Source organism: Bubalus kerabau, chromosome 10, assembly GCF_029407905.1.
Source record: "Bubalus kerabau isolate K-KA32 ecotype Philippines breed swamp buffalo chromosome 10, PCC_UOA_SB_1v2, whole genome shotgun sequence".
NCBI lineage: Eukaryota > Metazoa > Chordata > Mammalia > Artiodactyla > Bovidae > Bubalus > Bubalus kerabau.
This window is the reverse complement of record NC_073633.1, coordinates 107,343,013-107,362,500: the sequence shown is the minus strand read 5'-3', so window position 1 is coordinate 107,362,500 and position 19,488 is coordinate 107,343,013. Positions and strand designations below refer to the sequence as shown.

Here is a 19,488-nt window from a genome sequence, read left to right as displayed (position 1 = left end):
TCCAAGGGCAACAAAGGCAAGTCTTCAGCCTCAGCTTCTTAGACTAAAGTGAGAGAAGTCCTCCAGCTGTGTTTTGAGGCAAGGTTATTTCCCAGGGATAGGAGTTTTGCTCTTAAGATTGTAAAGGGGACAGAGGATCCCACCTCAACCCCCTAGTTCCCCCGAGTCCCACACACGAGCTACAACATTTGCCCAAATCAGTTCAGTTCAGTTCAGTTGCTCAGTTGTGTTCGACTCTCTGCAACCTCATGGACTGCAGCAAGCCAGGCCTCCCTGTTCATCACCAACTCCCAGAGCTTGCTCAAGCACATGTGCATCAAGTGGGTGATGCCTCCAACCATCTCATCCTCTGTCGTCCCTTCTCCTCCTGCCTTCAGTCTTTCCCAGCATCAGGGTCTTTGCCCAAATAATGCCCCAGGTTGTTGAACTTCACATATTTTCTGGGTTGCAAACAACTCAGAAGACTTTTTCCCCACAGCAGACAGACAGCCCCGTTAAAAAGGCCTTATTACTGTAGAAATCCATCCTCGGTGTGTTTGCCACAGTTGACTCCATGGTGATTTGGCATCCTTTTTCATCTTGAATTTGCTGGTAGAAGATCCTCCCTTAATCACAGAATGTTGACGGAAGAGCCTGAAGTTTTGTTCACTGTCTGGACCTCCCCGTTTGTAACTAGTCTGCTCCACAGTGCCTCTTAAAGAAAGTAAAAGTTTGTTTTTCTCTTCCCACCAGACTGTTAAACACAGAATTATGTCTCATCTATAGCCACATTTTGAGTTGCTTATAAAATACAGTAGACTTCCACATGAAAGCAAGGATGACATGCTCGCCATCAAGTAAGAGGCTAGGATAGCCTCTTCCTGTTGGCGCCAAAAGCCACTGGAGTCTTACATGTCACAGTTGCCTGTCCTTAGAAAACTACATGGGACTTAGTAGAACCTTCAAAACACTGAATGAGTATCCTCCATTTCTCCCTGCAGTTCATCAAAAAACCAAAACCTCATTTTACAAGCAAAGCCAGGCCTTTGCTTTTCATATGGTTTCTCTGAAATCCAGAAATTTGGATGAAGTAGCATCAAGGCCAAGCCAAAACTTAACCACAGCAGCCGTCGGCCTGCCAGGAGTGCTCACGCCTCCCAGGGTGACACGTGGGCGCGCCTGCCCAGCCCGAGGGAGGCGCCTGCCGGGGCGTCAGACCATGGCCTGCGATTCTCCACCTCAGTCTCCTTCTCGAAGCCAGGCTCATCGGCTGCCATTGCCGATGCGAGACGAAACCCAGAAACGTGTCATCCCACATGTGCATTCCATTAGCTAGTGGACAGAGAAGAGCTTAAATGAAACAGAAACTTTAAGTTGTAGTTAGACTTTATTGTACTAAGGCTATTCATATTTAAAAATACTGTAAAACTTTTAGCAACACGTATGACTGGTTTAAAAGTTAAAGCTGATTCAGTTCAGTTCAGTCTCTCAGTCGTGTCCGACTCTTTGCAACCCCATGAATCATAGCACGCCAGGCCTCCCTGTCCATCACCAACTCCAGAGTTCACTCAGACTCACGTCCATCGAGTTGGTGATGCCATCCAGCCATCTCATCCTGTCCTCCCCTTCTCCTCCTGCCCCCAATCCCTCCCAGCATCAGAGTCTTTTCCAATGAGTCAACTCTTTGCATGAGGTGGCCAAAGTATTAGAGTTTCAGCTTTAGCACCATTCCTTCCAAAGAACACCCAGGGCTGATCTCCTTTAGGATGGACTGGTTGGATCTCCTTGCAGTCCAAGGGACTCTCAAGAGTCTTCTCCAACACCACAGTTCAAAAGCATCAATTCTTCAGCGCTCAGCTTTCTTCACAGTCCAACTCTCACATCCATACATGACTACTGGAAAAACCATAGCCTTAACTAGATGGACCTTTGTTGGCAAAGTAATGTCTCTGTTTTTCAATATGCTATCTAGGTTGGTCATAACTTTCCTTCCAAGGAGTAAGCATCTTTTAACTTCATGGCTGCAATCACCATCTGCAGTGATTTTGGAGCCCCCCAAAATAAAGTCTGACACTGTTTCCACTGTTTCCCATCTATTTCCCATGAAGTGATGGGACCAGATGCTATGATCTTCGTTTTCTGAATGTTGAGCTTGAAGCCAACTTTTTCACTCTCTTCTTTCACTTTCATCAAGAGGCTTTTTAGTTCCTCTTCACTTTCTGCCATAAGGGTGGTGTCATCTGCATATCTGAGGTTATTGATATTTCTCCCGGCAATCTTGATTCCAGCTTGTGCTTCTTCCAGCCCAGGGTTTCTCATGATGTACTCTGCATAGAGGTTAAATAAGCAGGGTGACAATATACAGCCTTGACGTACTCCTTTTCCTATTTGGAACCAGTCTGTTGTTAGGCTGATTAAAAAGTAATAATTCCCAAATAAGGAAAGAACGCAGAAAGAAACCGGGATCAGGCAGGAAAAATAGAAAGCACCCCAAAAAGGAAATACTTAAAACCAAATATATGAATCAGTATAATAATTATAAGTGACTGTGTTATAGAGCTAGACAAAGACAGTAACACTGGATCTATAAGCAATTTAATCTGTTTGCAAGAGAGGTCACTGAATTATAAGAACATAGAAAGTGTGGCAGTAAAGAGGCGACAAGAGATAGGCCCTGCAAATACGAACCAAAACGCATCTGCAGCAGTCATGTCAGCGTCATACCAAATAGGATTTTAGTCAAAAGAACTTACTGGAGACAGACTAAGATGCCATCTTGTATAAGAAGAAAACGTTGAGTCCATAAGGGCTATCAAATACTTTCATTTGTATGCACCTAGCAACATAGATGGTTGTTAAATGTGGGGCCTTGGTATAAGTAAAAGTACCAGTGGGAACCCTTGATGGGACAGGGCACCCAGTGGCCTCTGGCTCTAACCACTGCCCACGCTCTTGCAGGGCCCACAGCCTGTCACCCACGGACCACCAGGCCGCCTTCTACCTGGCCCTGCAGCTCGCCATCTCCAGACAGGTCAGTCCCGCCGGCCCCGCGCCTGGCGCCCACTCCGTCTCAGCGCGGCCTGGGGGGGACCGTCTGCGTTCGGCCCCCTGGGGCTGCCCTGAAGCCTCTCCCCAGGACGCTGAGTTCTCGGCACAGGCCCCGGGGTTTCGTCCGCTGGAGCAGCAGCTGTGCAGACACAAGGCAGGCCGGGCCCTGCTTTTGGAGATCACACCCGCAATCTGGAGGGCTCCCCGGGTCGGGTGGGGACGGGGCAGCACTTGGTGACCCCAGGGGTCGCCAGGGAGCCCGTCGCTCACTCACAGAGCCCGGGGCTGAGCTGCGCGGCAGGGACTCCGTCACCGGAGGGGCCCGGACGTCGGCCGGAGGATGCCGGCGGTGTACGCAGAGGAGACCCGTCCCTTTCAAACATGGAGGAGGGTGAACAGCGACGCACAGGGGCTCCCAGAAACAAGCCCCCACAGTGCCCGCCTGGCCGCAGGGATGCGCTCCACCGGTCTCCACCTTCCTGGTGGCAGCTTCCTGACTGCCTCTACCGCCCTCCCCCGCTGCGGCCCCCTCCCAGCGGTCCTGGGGACTCTGGCCCCGTGCCCGCCGGCCCACCAGTGAGAGACGCTGGTGGTGACCCCAGCACATTCCCGAGCGCCGGCTGGAGGGTGACTCAAGGGTCAGCTCCCCGGACACGCCCTTCCACAGGCCAGGCTGTGCCCACGCATCTGACCTCCTGGAGCCTGGCAAAGGGCGCTAGGCGGCTCCCGCTGGGGGCTGGGGACCGCGGGAACCAAGAGACCCTGTCGGTGTCCAGGTCCTGCCGCCCGGCCTCGCGCGGCTCACTGCTGGCCTGACCACGCACTGCTGCAGCCAGAGCTGTGGGCTGGTGACCCACCGCCCGCCTCCCTCGGTGCCAGGACCTCCTCCCGCCTCCTCCGTGAAGCCCCTTCACCGGGCTGGCTACTCCGCTCCTCCCTCCTGCCCTGTGCTCCTGTTCGCTGTCTTTCTCTCTAGACTTCAGGTTCCCCAAGGGCAGGAGCCCCCGTCTTTGCCCTGGCAGCTGGCACACTGTCTGGCACGTGTTCAGTTCAGTCGTTCAATCCTATCCAACTCTGCGACCCCATGAATCACAGCACACCAGGCCTCCCTGTCCATTACCAACTCCTGGAGTTCACTCAAACTCATGTTGTCCATCGAGTTGGTGATGCCATCCAGCCATCTCATCCTCTGTCCTCCCCTTCTCCTCCTGCCCCCAATCCCTCCCAGCATCAGAGTCTTTTCCAATGAGTCAACTCTTCACATGAGGTGGACAAAGTATTGGAGTTTCAGCTTCAGCATCAGTCCTTCCAATGAACACCCAGGACTGATTTCCTTCAGAATGGACTGGTTGGATCTCCTTGCAGTCCAAGGGACTCTCAAGAGTCTTCTCCAACACCACAGTTCAAAAGCATCAATTCTTCGGCACTCAGCTTTCTTTATAGTCCAGCTCTCAATCCATACATGACCACTGGAAAAACCATAGCCTTGACTAGATGGACCTTTGTTGGCAAAGTAATGTCTGCTTTTCAATATGCTATCTAGGTTGGTCATAACTTTTCTTCCAAGGAGTAAGCGTCTTTTAACTTCATGGCTGCAATCACCATCTGCAGTGATTTTGGAGCCCCCCAAAATAAAGTCTGACACTGTTTCCACTGTTTCCCCATCTATTTCCCATGAAGTGATAGGACCAGATGCTATGATCTTAGCTTTCTGAATGTTGAGCTTTAAGCCAACTTTTTCACTCTCCTCTTTCACTTTCCTCAAGAGGCTTTTGAGTTCCTCTTCACTTTCTGCCATAAGGGTGGGGTCATCTGCGTATCTGAGGTTATTGATATTTCTCCCAGCAATCTTGATTCCAGCTTGTGCTTCTTCCAGCCCAGTGTTTCTCATGATGTACTCTGCATAGAAGTTAAATAAGCATGTGGTAGGCACTCACTAATACTGGGTGAATGAAGGAACCAACCTGGAATTCCTTCAGATCAGTCTAGCCTCTGAGAGCACCACTTTGAACCCTGTGTCCATTTTTTCTTGATTGGGTTGGACCTCCCCAGACATCGCGAGTACACCTGCCTTTTTGACTCTCTCTAGATACCAGGTTGAGTGCTGTCTGCACAGTAGGCTGTCCCCAGGGAGGGGAGGAGTTGCTGGAGCTCTGTGGGTGCCTCGGGGGCCTCCGGAGGCCCCCAGCAGGACTCTGTGCCATGTGCCTGCCCCCCAGGCAGGCAGGGCGATGGGGAGGGGCCCTCGTCCTTAGTGAAAGCGAAATGAAAGTGAAAGCTGCTCAGTCGTGTCTGACTCTTTGTGACCCTGTGGACTATATAGTCCCTGGAATTCTCCAGGTTGGAATACTGGAGTGGGTAGCCTTTCCCTTCTCCAGGGGATCTTCCCAACCCAGGGATCGAGCCCAGGTCTCCTGCATTGCAGGTGGATTCTTTACCCGCTGAGCCACCAGGGAAGCCCCAGAATACTGGAGTGGGTAGCCTTTCCCTTCTCCAGCAGATCTTCCCGGCCCAGGAATCTAACCGGGGTCTCCTGCACTGCAGGTGGATTCTTTACCAGCTGAGCCACCAGGGAAGCCCCCTTGTCCTTAGAGCCGTTGCTCTCTGACCCAGAGGAGGTTGCGGGGGAGGAACTGGATGTAGAGCCACTCTGGTCTCCACACGGGGCTGGGGGACTCGCCCGAGGCACGTCTCCTCTCTGGACTGCAGACCCACCCCTCACCCCCGTGAGACGATAGGTGCCCACTGTGGTAGCTGGGATTCTAGGGCTCAGAAGCAGAACGCCTCTCTAAACCAGCATTTTTACCTTATATTCACCCAAAAGGGAACTTCAGAGAGGAAAACAAATAGACGTAGGGACAGATGGAAGTCACGGCTCCCTGCTAAGGAGCGCAGTCACGGGGGCTGGGAGGAAGCAGGAGAGCAGAGGGGTCCAGCCCGGGCCGGGGTCGGAGCGGGCAGGCAGGCGGCATCCTCGGCCGCGTGCTAAGGAGGCCTGTCTTGAGCCTGCTCTGAAATCCGGCCCCAGGCCCTGCTCTCCACTGCCGCTGCTGCTGTGCTCAGTCGTGTCTGACTCTGTGACCCCGTAGACTACAGCCTGCCAGGCTCCTCAGTCCATGGGATTCTCCAGGCAAGAACGCTGGAGTGGGTCACCATTTCCTCCTCCAGGGCATCTTCCCCACCCAGGGATGGAACCCAGGTCTCCTGCCTGGCAGGTGAATACTGTTAAACCTGTATGGAAACTCTGGTGTTCAAATATCCGTTATGTATGCATTTAATCAACGCTTGTATTGGGTGATTTTGAAGACAGTCTTGAACAGCTGTCAGATTTTAAAGGTTAAAGTTGTACCTGGTCCTACCTACACTTGGATACACCTGCTTTGTGCGTGGCCTCGCAATTTGTTTCTTGCATGGTGTTATTTTGGATTGTAGTTTGGAAAGGTGTGGGCGTTTTGTTTGTTTGGGTTTCTCCTTGATGTCTAATAGAGATCCAGGACAAAGGAACTTGAGAAGAATCACAGGTGTCTGATCGTTTGGAAAGCTCCGTTTCAAGTTTTGAAACTTACTAAGTGCTTTCATTTTAGCGCTACTTGAAAAAAAAACGGGAACTGTTCAGCTAAGGCAGTTTAAAAACTTTTGGCAATTTGTTATGTCTCCATTTAGAGTGAAATTATCTTGGGCATAATCAAAAGTAAACCAGTTGTGTGGGAAAAGAGAGAAACTGTTTATTTAGGGAGCGATAGAAGATCTGGGACTGGCAGTTATATTGAGAAACAGAGTCTCTTGTATCACTTTATTAGTCATGCCGTCTCTTGAAGGGGGCCTCTGTCTTCGTGTTTGTGGTTAATATCCTGGGGCGGCCATAAATATGGCTTAAAACGCGAATGTGACACATGGTGAAACAACTCCTGACATTTACGGAGAATCAGAGGCGTCCCTGGGGGCTCAGATGATTAGAATCCGCCTGCAGTGTGTGAGACCTGGGTTCGATCCCTGGGTTGGGAAGATCCCCTGGAGGAGGGCATGGCAACCAGTTCCAGTCTTCCTGCCTGGAGAATCCCATGGACAGAGGAGCCTGGCGGCTACAGTCCACAGGGTCGCAAAGAGCCAGACACGACTGAGCAACTAACACTTTGACTTTCAGATACTGAAATGGTGGCTGGGTGTGTGCGTGTGTCTGAGAATTCTTCTGGATTTTATTTTAAACCAGATCCCAGAGGCTCTGGGGTACGTCCGCCAAGCTCTTCAACTTCAAGGCGACGATGCCAACTCCCTGCACCTCCTCGCCCTCCTGCTTTCAGCGCAGAAGCATTACCATGATGCTCTGAATATCATCGACATGGCCCTGAGCGAATATCCAGAAAATTTCATGTAAGTGATCCCGGACTTACTTATTTTTCCTTATACAGAAGGTGTGAAATTTATCTCTTCAATCTATCCAAGTCCTTCATGAACATCCTGGTGGTAAATAGTACAAAATCCTCTTTACTCTTATTTTTTTATGATATTTAGAAACAGTCTCTCAAATCAACCTGAGTTGAAATACTTTATCCTTTTTTTCCAGTGTGTACCCTTGAGGTATACAAGATGATTTGAAATTCATTATGGATGAACTGTTTCATTTTAACAGTTATGCATTTTTAAATGAACATTAGAAAAAATACAGCTGCATATCAAAGTGTGATTTCATAGAAACGATTGCTCAGAGGGAGACTAAAAATTTTTAATGAGTTGTTTTAAGGTGAATTTAAAGGAAAATATTAATATATGTGGATATGGCAGAAGTGACGTTGAGTAAACGCCAGTGACTGAAATGTGGGAACCGTTGCTTCGTAGCTTGTTTGTCCTCCGTCACCAAGGACTCGCCGGATTCCAGGTGATTGCTGTACTTTAGGCAGCTTTGATCAGGATACCTGACCCCTTTGTGTCTTAAGTTTTATTCTCTTGGAAACGGAATTCCTTAAATCAATCAACAATATTTGTATGTAAGCTAAGAAATGTCATTACAGACTGCTGTGTGCTGGAATTGTCTGCGTATCTTCACCTCTTCCCTCTGAATCCCTGAATCCAGGGCAGTGACCAGGCTTTGTTGGGAAGGACATTGTCTTTGGGGTTGCTCGGTTCCCGTTTTGTCCTCGGTGGAGTAGCTTGGTAACCAGTACACAGTGGGCAGAAACAGTGGGCAGTGCTGCGGGCCGGCGGGCTCTAATTCTCTAATGCAGGGTCAGCAGCGGGCAGGGCGGCCCGGGGCAGGGGAAGAAAGGTGGGCTGGCTCTCCCCGCTTTCAGAAACGACACAGATTTTAAGTGGCTCAGCTTTGGCTTTATTTCTCTACCTCCTCCCCTCACTGTGGTTTTAATCAGTGCATTTCAGCAACTCCCCTTGGAAAATTGGTTCACACATTTCCATTACAAACATTTCTTTGTCTTCAAGTGAAAAGGGCATTTCTCTTCTCCCCATCGAGAAAATTCTCGTTATAATCCAGGAAGCCTCTGACTGGAGGTTTCTTCTGTGGGTTCAGCTATTTATGCGGAGTGAATTAAAGAGTTTTGCCTCCGTGTTTGACTTCTTGCAGGTCTCAAGCTTGCTCTTTTGCTCTCTGAGGACATGTCTGGATTTTATCCAAGGCTGGTTAGCCCATGGAACCATAAAGTGGTTGAAACCATTTAAAAAACACGCGGCCCATCAGTAAAGTTTAGCCTGATGCAACTGAATTCCGTCTCTCTCATCAATATTTATAAAGTGGCCGCTCCTGCCTCCCACCCTCAGCACCTTTGTTAGGAGTCAGACTGCAGCCCGTGGCTCTCGCGTAGGCAGCCTGGGGTGTCACCCGAGAGACGAGCAGGCTTGTTCCACTAATAGCCGCGCAGCGCTGCAGGCAGTAAACAGTGGTGGCCGATACGGCAATGCCTCCAAGTGACAGCAGCTGACAGCCTTTTCAAGTAGTGGAGTAAGGAACAGCAGTAGAGATATTTGAGGAATGCGAGCCTGTTATTTTAATGTTAAGCTGTAAGCTCAAAAAAGCGGAGCATATGGCAGCAGGGCTGAGAGCCCTGATGACTTGTTTGCTTTTTAAATATTTGTATTTCTTCCTTTGTGATGGGAAACTTCTTCCCAAGAATACTTTATTAAAAGTCGGGGGCCAGATGTAGTCAGTAGATCCCATGGTTTCTTCCCATCCTGGGTAAAACATTTCAACACCAACCTAAACAAGGTTCCCTGGGCACCTGTCCCGACCGCCCTGTGGCGTTGTCTGTTTGTCTGTGACCAGCTGGTCTCCCGCAGAGCTGCAGGCCCTGGGAAGCCTGGGATGGCCTCGTGTGTCTGGTGTCCGACAGCCGTGACCTACCCCAGCCTGGGGTGTGGTGGGTGTTTCCTCAGCCCCTGCTAGGGGGAGATGAGAGCTCTTCCTGCTGTTAGGGTCAGGCTGCTGAACCAAGAATTGATTGAACTAGCATCTTAGCCTGATGCAGAGAATTACAGAGCTTTTTGGTTCCCACTGGGGCTTCCCTGGTGGCTCAGATGGTAAAGAATCTGCCTGCGATGCAGGAGACCTGAGTTCGATCCCTGAGTGGGGGAGATCCCCTGGGGAAGGGAATGACTACCCACTCCAGTATTCTTGCCTGGAGAATCCCACGGACAGAGGAGCCTGGTGAGGTACAGTCGGACATGGCTGTGCAACTAACACTTAGACTTTCACACTTGGTCCCCGTTAAGCCACGGAGCTTGAGCTACTTCTTCAAGATACGCAACTGTGAGTTCTTAACAGACTCGGGTTATTCTGTGCTGTCGCTGGCTGAGCTAGGGCTTCGCCGCGGCACGCGGCTTTCCCCGGCTGCCGCGGCTGCGCTGTGCTGCGGAACGTGGGCTTCTCGTCGCAGGGGCTCCTCACTGCGGAGCCCGGGTTCCGGGCCGCGAGCGCTTCAGTAGTGGCAGCGTGTGGGTCAGCAGTTGCAGCGCACGGGCTTAGTTGCTCTGTGGCAAGTGGGGTCTTCCCGGACCAGGGGTTGAACCCATGTCTCCTGCATTGGCAGGTGGATTGTTTACCTCCAAGCCACCAGGGAAGCCTGACCACCAACTTTTATCATCTCCTGGTGCCAGTCAGGATGGTTAGGCAGCCCTGGAGACACCAGCTGTTCCTCCAGGGCCAGTCAGCTGTCCTGGCCAGGGCGGCGAAGGCATTCGTGCATGGTGATGTTTCAGTAACTGAAAGGCATTCCTAGAAATATTATCACAACGAAGACAGCAGCTTCACGTAATATTTTGGAATCCTTTAACATGATTAAATATTGAGTAGATGCAAAAGACTACTTATTAAATCTATTTAAAATAAAAATGCAAGTAACCTATGTATAAATGCTTCTGTGTTTAAGAAAGAAACCCTTAGTGTTGCTGTGCGTTTCCTATACGCTCTACTTCCCCACCCCTGACCTCCCCCTGCTCAGGTTAGCTGCTCTCCTGAATTCTATGTTGAGCAGTCTTTTGTGTTTCTGTACCACAGATGTTGGTATTCGTAAATAATAAAAATTTCTGGGTTTGTGTATTTTTAAAAAATTTTAATGGAATTGTACTCAATAATAATACATTCTTATTCATTCTTTCATTGCTTAGCTTTGTGTTTCTGAGGTTATCCGTCTTGCATACAGCAGCAGTGTGTTCATTTATACAAATGGTACCTTCTTGTATAAATACACCCGAATTTCTGTTTCTCGTCTGCCGTAAGTGGGTACGTGGGCTGTTTGCAGTTTCTGACTGTTATGAGGCATGCTGCTACCGATATCCTGACTCAGTGCTGATGCCTGTGTGCAAGCCTTTCGGCAGGTGGACTCCTAGGAGTGGAATTGTTGGACCGTAGAATGCGTGCATCTTCAGCTTTACCAAATAATTCCAAACCATTTTCCAAAGTGGTTGTGTCCATGCTCCTTTCCACCAGCAGTGCCCAAGAGCCCACGTGGCTCCCAACACCAACACTCAGACGTGGTGGGTGGTTAGCGGTGGGCGCTGGTTAGCGGTGGGCGCTGGTTAGCGGCACGCACTGTGAGTTTAAGTGGCGTGTTGTTCATCATCAGTGAGGTTGGTCACCTTTCTGTTTGTTGGTCACTCAGCTTTTCTCTTTTATAAAGCACATGTAGAAGTCTTCTTTTCTACCTGGGTTGTCTGTTTCATACTAATTTGTCAGATTTCTTTATGTATAGTTCAAAAGGCTTTTGTTGGTTACCTGTGTGGTGAAAATCTCCCAATTTGTGTCCTGTCTTTGCTTTCTCTTAGTGGGATCTTTTGAGGAACAGAGGTTCTTAAAGTATAATTGAATCAGTTGAATCAGTCCTATCCAAGGACAGTAGTTCTGTGTCTGGTTTAAGAAACCTTTCTTGTTGTCTTCTAAAGCACTCGGGTTATCTTTCATCCCTGAAGCTAGAGTCCATATGGAGTTGACTGCGTTGTGTATGTGGGATATAAAGGACCCAGGGTCATTTTTTCCCATGGGGATTCCCAAGTGTCCAGCATCATGTACTGAAAAGACTCCTTTCCCTGTTTCTCCCCAGGGCCGCTCTGGTCTTAAATCAAACATGGGCCCGTGGGAGGAGCTGACTGTGAGCTCCCCGCTTGGCCCCGCTGTTTGGGGCGCCCGTCTCTGCGGCTGCTGCTCTACCATCCTTCTCACAATGTTACTTTCCATGAGGTCGGTCCACCCCGCAACTCGCTTCTTGGGGGTGTCCTGGCTGACCTCAGGCCTTTGAGCCGTCATATAAACCTTCATATTTGCTTTTCAAGTTCCACCAAAAAAAACCTGTTCAGATTTTGACTGGAATTATTGGATTGGCAAAAAAGTTTGTTCAGGTTTTTTGTTAACTCTTTACAGAAAAACACAAACGATTTTGTGGCCAACCCAACACATTTCATCTAATAGCTTAGTTGGGGGAAAGTTAGATGTCTCTAATTATTTAGATCTTTAAAAATATTTTTTAAATGAAGCTTTATAATTTTCTTTATAAACATTTTGCCAGTGTTTATTAGATTTATTCCGAGTTGCCTGAAAAAAATTCCATGCTTTTCCACTTAAACCTTTATTTAAGAGGTTAAGAAAATTTCTTTCTTCCAAGAAGGCTTGCTAAGAGATTGTTTCTTTAATCATAAATTGATATTAAATTTTATCAAATGCTTTTTCTGTGTTTATTAATATGATTATTATATAATTTTACTCTTTTAATCTGTGAATGTTATATTAATCGATATGTTTAAATGTTAAATTAACTTTGCATTATTGGAATAAGCCCAACTTGATCGTAATCTATTAGCTTTTTAATAGATTCAGTTTATTCATTTTCTAAAGAACATTTATGTTCATGTATGAAATAGATTATGATTTTTCTTTCTTTTTATATCCTTGTCAGGTTTTGGCATCAAGATTAGGCCAGCCTCATAAAATGAGTTGCAGTAGTTCTTTTCTGTGTCTTTGGAATCTTTGTGTAAGATTAAAATTATTTGTTCCTAGAATAATAAGTTTTGGTAGAATTTGCCTGTAAAACCATCTGGGACCCGTCTTTTTCCATGGAAGAACTTCTGATATCTTTTTCTTAAATGATTAAAGGATATTGAAGTTTTCTACTTCTTATTTTATTAATCTACGTTTAATGTACTACATGTATTTTAATAATTTGTCCATTTACTCTAAATTCTAAATTTTATTGGCATAGTTATTTATTTGTTGTTGTTCAGTTTCTCTGTCATGTCCAACTCTTTGCAACCCCACGGACTGCAGCACACCAGGCTTCCCTGTTCTTCACCATCTCCTGGAGCCTGCTCAAACTCATGTCATAGTGATGCCATCCAACCATCTCATTCTCTGTTGTCCCCTTCTCTTCCTGCCTTCAATTTTTCCCAGCATCAGGGTCTTTCTAGTGAGTCAACTCTTCACATCAGGTGACTAAAGTTTGGGAGTTTCAGCTTCAACATCAGTCCTTCCAATGAACACTCAGGACTGATCTCCTTTAGGATGGACTGGTTGGATCTCCTTTCAGTTCAAGGGACTCTCAAGAGTCTTCTCCAACACCACAGTTCAAGGTCCAGCTCTCACATCCATACATGAATATTGGAAAAACCATAGCTTTGACTATGCAGACCTTTATCCACAAATTAATGTCTCTACTTTTTAATATACTAAGTTTGTCACAGCTTTTCTTCCAAAGAGCAAGCGTCTTTTAATTTCATGGCTGCAGTCACCATCTGCAGTGATTTTGGAGCCCAAGAAAAGAAAGTCTGTCACTGTTTCCACTGTTTCCCCATCTATCTGCCATGAAGTGATGAGACTGGATGCCATGACCTTAGTTTTTTGAATGTTTTATTTTAAGCCAGCTTTTTCACTCTTCTCTTTTACCTTCATGTAGAGGCTCTTTAGTTCCTCTTCACTTTCTGCCTTAAGAGTAGTGTCATCTGCATATCTGAGATTATTGATATTTTTCCCAGCAATCTTGATTCCAGCTTGTGCTTCATCCAGCCCAGCATTTTGCATGATGTAGTCTGCATATAAGTTAAATAAGCAGGGTGACAGTATACAGCCTTGATGTACTCCTTGACCATTATTTGGAACCAGTCTGTTGTTCTATGTCTGGTTCTAACTGTTGCTTCCTGACATGCATACAGATTTCTCAGGAGGCAGGCCAGGTAGTCTGGTATTCCCATCTCTGGAAGAATTTTCCACAGTTTGTTGTGATCCACACAGTCAAAGACTTTAACGTAGTCAATGAAGCAGCAGTAGATGTTTTTCTGAAATTCTCTTGCTTTTTCAATGATCCAGCGGATATTGGCAGTTTGATCTCTGGTTCCTCTGCCTTTTCTAAATCCAGCTTGAACATCTGGGAGTTCTCGGTTCACGTACTGTTGAAGCCTGGCTTGGAGAATTTTGAGCATTACTTTGCTAGTTTGTGAGATGAGTGCAATTGTGCAGTAGTTTGAACATTCTTATGTGACTGAAAGAATTATTTATAATGTTGTAAAACTATTTACTGTCATATAGCATTTGTGGTTAAGTCTTTTTAATACTGTTTGATATTTTTTTTTCTTGAACAATCTTACCAGGAACCTGTTTGAAGCATTGATCTTTTCAAAGAACCAGTGTTGTTTTTTTTTTTAATCATCTCAATTATATATTTGCTTTCTCTTTTATGAATTTCTGTCCTCGCTTCTGTTATTTCTTTTCTCCTATTTTCTTACCATGTGTTCTGTTTGTTTCAGCTGGTTTTCTTCGTTAATTTTTCAGTTGGATGTTTAGCTCACATAAGAAAGGCTTTCCCTTTCTTGTTTCCTCTTTTGCCCTTTTCGCCGTGCTGTGGTAGGAGCCCGGTTCCCTGGCCAGGGGTTGACCCAAGCCCTTGACAGTGAGAGTGCAGAATTCTACCCTCTGCTCTGCCAGGAAGCCCCCCTTTCTTATTCTCTGACATAGCATTTAATATAAAATATTTCACTAAGTGCTAATTTAGCTACAAACCACAAGTTTTGATATGTGAAATTTTTGTTACTGTTTAGTTCTAAATATTTTAAAATTTCCATTATACTTTTTTGACACATTAATTATTTTAGAACTGTGTTTTATGATGATCAAATACATGGGTTTTTTTAAACTTATCTTTTGTCAATGGTCTTTTAATTTCATTGAATTGTGTTCAGAGACTGTAATCTATATAAATTTGAAATTTGTTAAGACTTATATTATGGCCCAGCATGCGGTCACTTCTGATAAATATTTCATATGTGCTTGAAAAGACTGTTTCCTGCCTTTGGGGATAAATCTTACTTTTATATATAAGGTTGAGCTGTCAACTATGTTTTTCAGATCTTATTTATTCTTATTAATGTTGTTTTGTCTACTTCATCTATCAATTATTGAGCAGAGGTATGTTAAAACTAACGCTTATGCGAGATTGTATTATTTGCCCACATAGTTATAGCAATTTTTGTTTTATATATTTTAAAGCTGTTTTCTTAGGTACGTTTAAGTTTAGAATTGCTGTGTGTGTTAGTGGTTCCATTGTGTCCTGCTCTTTGTGACCCCCTGGACTGTAGCCCGCCAGGCTCCCCTGTCCGTGGAATTCTCCAGGCAAGAATACTGGAGGGGGTAGCCATTCTCTTCTTCAGGGGATCTTCCCTACCCAAGGATTGAACCCAGGTCCCCTGCATTGCAGGCAGATTCTTTACCATCTGAACCACCAGGGAAGCCACAGAATTGCTATGTCTTCCTTGTAAATTTTACCTTTTATCAATATGTGACAAATTGCATAATCAGTTTCATCATACATCCACTTACAAATATCCATATACCATATGTATATATACACACACAGATATATACACACATACAATTGTGTGGGTGTACTTGGAATACCTTTCCATTCTTACTTTGAACTTCTTATATTCTTATATTGTAGATACACTCAGTACTCATTATATATAGCTATTTCTTTTAAACTCAGGCTGACAGTGTATCTGGAACGTCTAGTTCAATTCCATTTACTGTAAATAGTGACATATTTGTATTAATGTCTCCCCCTTCATTTGTGTTTTCTATTTGTCCTGCTCTTTTTTCGTATCTAATCCTCTCCTACCTTCTTGCAGATCAATTATGTTTTTATTACATATTTTTCCTTCACTAATTTGGAAAAGCAGCATTCTGTTTCGATTGTTGCTCTTTAGTGATTAGCCTAGAAATTTTAGTGAGGGTCTGTTGCTGGCAAACTTTCTCAATCTGTGTCCAAAATTGTGTTTGGCCTTTCTCTCAAAGGAGATTTTCAAGCAGACCCATGATTCCAGGCTCACGTCTCCTGGCTGCTGAGCGGCGCCGCTGCTTTCGTCAGGGTTGCGAAGCTCGCGTCGGCGCGTCCTGACGCAGACGTCGGCGCGTCCTGACGCCGTCGTCGGCGCGTCCTGACGCAGACGTCGGCGCGTCCTGACGCCGACGTCGCGTGGCTGCGGCGCGTGCACGTCCGCTGCCGCGGCCATTGTGGCGGCGCCCGCGGTTCCGCGTGGTGTGGCCAAGGCGCGAAGCCTGCCTGGGACTTATTAGCTGTGAATTGGACTTGTTTGTGTTGTTTATTGTTCGTAGAAAATTCTCAGACATTATTTCTTCTAGTATTTCTTCCTCTATAGCTGGGGTTTTATTTAGTTTTCTTAGGTTTTGTTAGTTTAGGATTTTGCTTTTCTATTCAGCCAGGTGCCCTCTGCCTTTTGTCTCAAGTTTTTGTGCCTTTCACATTTAGTATAATCAGTGATGGGTGAATGAATGTCTGTCGTTTCTGTATGTGTCTTGTCTTTTTCGTTTGTTTCTCTAATACTGCCTTTTTCTTCTGTTGAAAACTTGTTTTCTTAAAGCCTTTAACTATTAAATGCCTAAACAAAAGGATGGAAAATTAGCATTTGCTGATTATATATTAAAAGTCTCTCACGCACGGTACGTTCTTCCTGAAATAAAATTTAACAAAATACACATTTTTATATTGTGTTCATGGATTCTGATAGATTCACTGTCTCTTGTACTTGGTATAAGGGCCTCTGTTGTTCTTTTAAAATACAGCTTGGCAAAAATTTCCTAATTGATGAATATATTTTACTTAGTAATTTTCCTTATTGGTCCAAGAATATAGAAGGCGACGCTGGCTGATGTTGGAAACACTTCTCTCTTCCGAAGACAGCGTGACCAGGGTGTGGTCAGGCCCTCACAGACTTTGTGCTTCTGCCTGGGATTATTCATTTTTAGATAGAATATCGCAGTGAGAGCTGACAGTCTGTTACTTTTGTCTTTGGAAAATATATAAGAGAGTATAGTCCCAGTGGCAGATTTGAGAACTTTAGTGTAACTGAGTTTTACTCTAATTCAGCCCAGCCTTCCAACGGCGTCTAACTATTCCCAGCACGCCAGGGTATAGCTTCTTGCCCTGAGACAAGTTGTGATTATACAGCTTTCCTAATTACAGATTTTCAGTTGATCTGAACTTTACTTGCCTTCTTAATTTCCTACTTAAATAGAGCACGTGAAGGCACTTATTCTCGGGCTCTCAGAGAGGTCATCAAATCAGCTGCACACATAAGAAGCCATCAACTGTCACCACAAAGCTCAGAAAGCAGCCCTTGAAACCTCTCGAAAGTAAAAGTGCAATAGGGACCCTTATGGTGATTTCTGATCCACGACGTTGATATGTCAGATGTTGAAATAATCCTCAAGTTACCAGCTTGAAAGGCAAGCTCTTCTGTATATGGTCTTCTACTCCCATACATATGGAAGCGGGTTTTGTCAGATAATCATGCTTCTTTTTACACCAATAGGAACTGTGTGGAAACGTATATAACTCCCACTCACTCACCCATTTGTCCACTGATGCAGCAGTAACGATCTCCAGCCACATTCCACTTCATATACGTACACACGTGCTCACTTGCTCAGCTGTATGTCTTCACCAGGCCCCTCTGTCCATGGGATTCTCCAGGCAAGAATACTGGGGTGGGTTGCCGTTTCCTCCTCCAGGGGATCTTCCCAACCCAGGCATCCAAGCTGTGTCACTTATGTCCCCTGCACTGGCCGGCAGGTTCTAGCACCACCTGGAAGCCCATTGTGTATACAGGCCACTCCTGTGAGCACTTCACACACTTGACACTACTGTAACCATGAGAACACCAGAGGCTGGTAGTCTTGTCATCCTCATTTTGCAGATAAGGACACTAAGGCACAGAGGGGTTGACTGGCTTGTCCGAGATGATGCGTCTCCTCGGTGTCAGGTCTCCTGGCCTCAGCCTCTGTGCTCCCCTCACGTTCCAGTTGCCGTGTGAGGGGCTGGAGAGGCTGCCACGGACAACAAAGACAGTCCATGTTCTCTTCAAGCCAGCAGTCGCTGTGAGCAGGAGTTCATCCTGTCTCCTCTGTTAATCTCTTCAAGAAACCAGAAAACGTGGTGAAGATCATCCTTTTCTTGAGTGGAGAATATATCTGGTTTAAAACAAGTCATTACTTGGCAAGTAAGACTATGCCTTCTTCTCACTGTGTCTCAGTCAACACACACACACACTCAGAGAAACTCAGTTTTAAGTTGAAATATCATATTGAGTTTTTTCAACTTAAAACTGAGTTTCTCTGACAGTGTGTGTGTTGGCTGAGAGTGAGAAGAAGGCATAGTCTTATTTATTGAGTAATGTTTCAATGTAGTGATTACTGAGAGGCCAGGTGTTATGGGCTATTTTTATGTCTGAGCTGAGTGATGGGGTAATGAATGTGCCCATTAAATCTGTATTTGATAGAAAGTTGGAACACAAGGAAAGAGGCTGTTTGTCATGTTAAACTGGAGAAATGACCCACGGAAGGATGTCTGGGAGGGATGAGCTCACAGTAACTGACTGGTGATGCCCCTTCCTCAGATACAGGTTGGGGTGATCTTTGGGCAAAGGGTAGTGGGTGACTGCCTAAAAGATACCACAGATCAAAGTGGAGTGGATTCAGTGGTGCAGTAGCTAGCTTAAAATCAGACTTCCATAACAACAACAACAAAAACTCAAATGAAGAAAAAAATGAACAAAGGATTTAAATAGACCTTTGTCCAAAGCAGATATTCAAGTGGCCAATGAGCCCATGGAAATAGTCTTAGCATCACTAATCATTAGGGAAAGCAAATCAAAACCACAATGAGATACCATTAGGATGGCTAATATTAAAAAAAACAACAACAACAAAAACAGAAGACAGTAACAAGTGTTGGAGAGGGCGTGGAGAAGCCAGAACTCTTGTGCTCTGCTGGTGGGAATGTAAAATGGTGCGGCTGCTGTGGAAAATAGTGTGGCGGTTCCTCAAAATAATAAAAATAGGTTATTGTATGATCCAGCAATTCCACTTCTGGGTAAATACTCAAAAGAATTGAAAGAAGGAACAGAGGCTGTACACTCGAGTTTATAACAGCAGTATTCATAAGACCCAAAAGGCAGATGCCACCCAAGTGTCCATGGATGAGTGGATGGATAAGCAAAGTGTGATCCATATACAATGGAATATGATTCAGTTTTTAAAAAGGAAGGAAATTCTTAAAAAAAACAAAGGAGGAAATCTGAAATATGCTATGAAATATGCCACAACATGGATGAAACTTGAGGATTTTTTTTTATGCTAATAAAATAAGCCAGTCACAAAAGGAAAAGTACTGTATGATTATTCTTATATGAGAGACTTTGGACTGTAAAGAAGGCTGAGTGCCAAAGAACTGATGCCTTTGAACCATGGTGCTGTAGAAGACTCTTTGAGAGTCCCTTGGACTGCAAGAAGATCCAACCAGTCCATCTTAAAGGAAATCAGTCCTAAATATTCACTGGAAGGACTGATGCTGAAGCTGAAGCTCCAATACTTTGGCCACCAGATGCGAAGAACTGACTCATTTCAAAAGACCCTGATGCTGGGAAAGATTGAGGGCAGGAGGAGAAGGGGGCGACAGAGGA

At 45.7% G+C, this 19,488-nt stretch overlaps 1 protein-coding gene across 4 annotated transcripts in view; it reads left to right on the top strand.

The window, feature by feature from the left end:
- Positions 1 to 19,488, top strand: part of TTC7B (tetratricopeptide repeat domain 7B) — a 279,640-nt gene that overhangs the window by 188,848 nt on the left and 71,304 nt on the right. For all 4 annotated transcript variants that reach the window (XM_055538917.1, XM_055538916.1, XM_055538919.1 and 1 more), the window contains 2 exons: positions 2,938 to 3,010; positions 7,238 to 7,398. In XM_055538917.1, the coding sequence (XP_055394892.1) occupies positions 2,938 to 3,010; positions 7,238 to 7,398 (234 nt within the window). The remainder of the gene's footprint in view (positions 1 to 2,937; positions 3,011 to 7,237; positions 7,399 to 19,488) is intronic.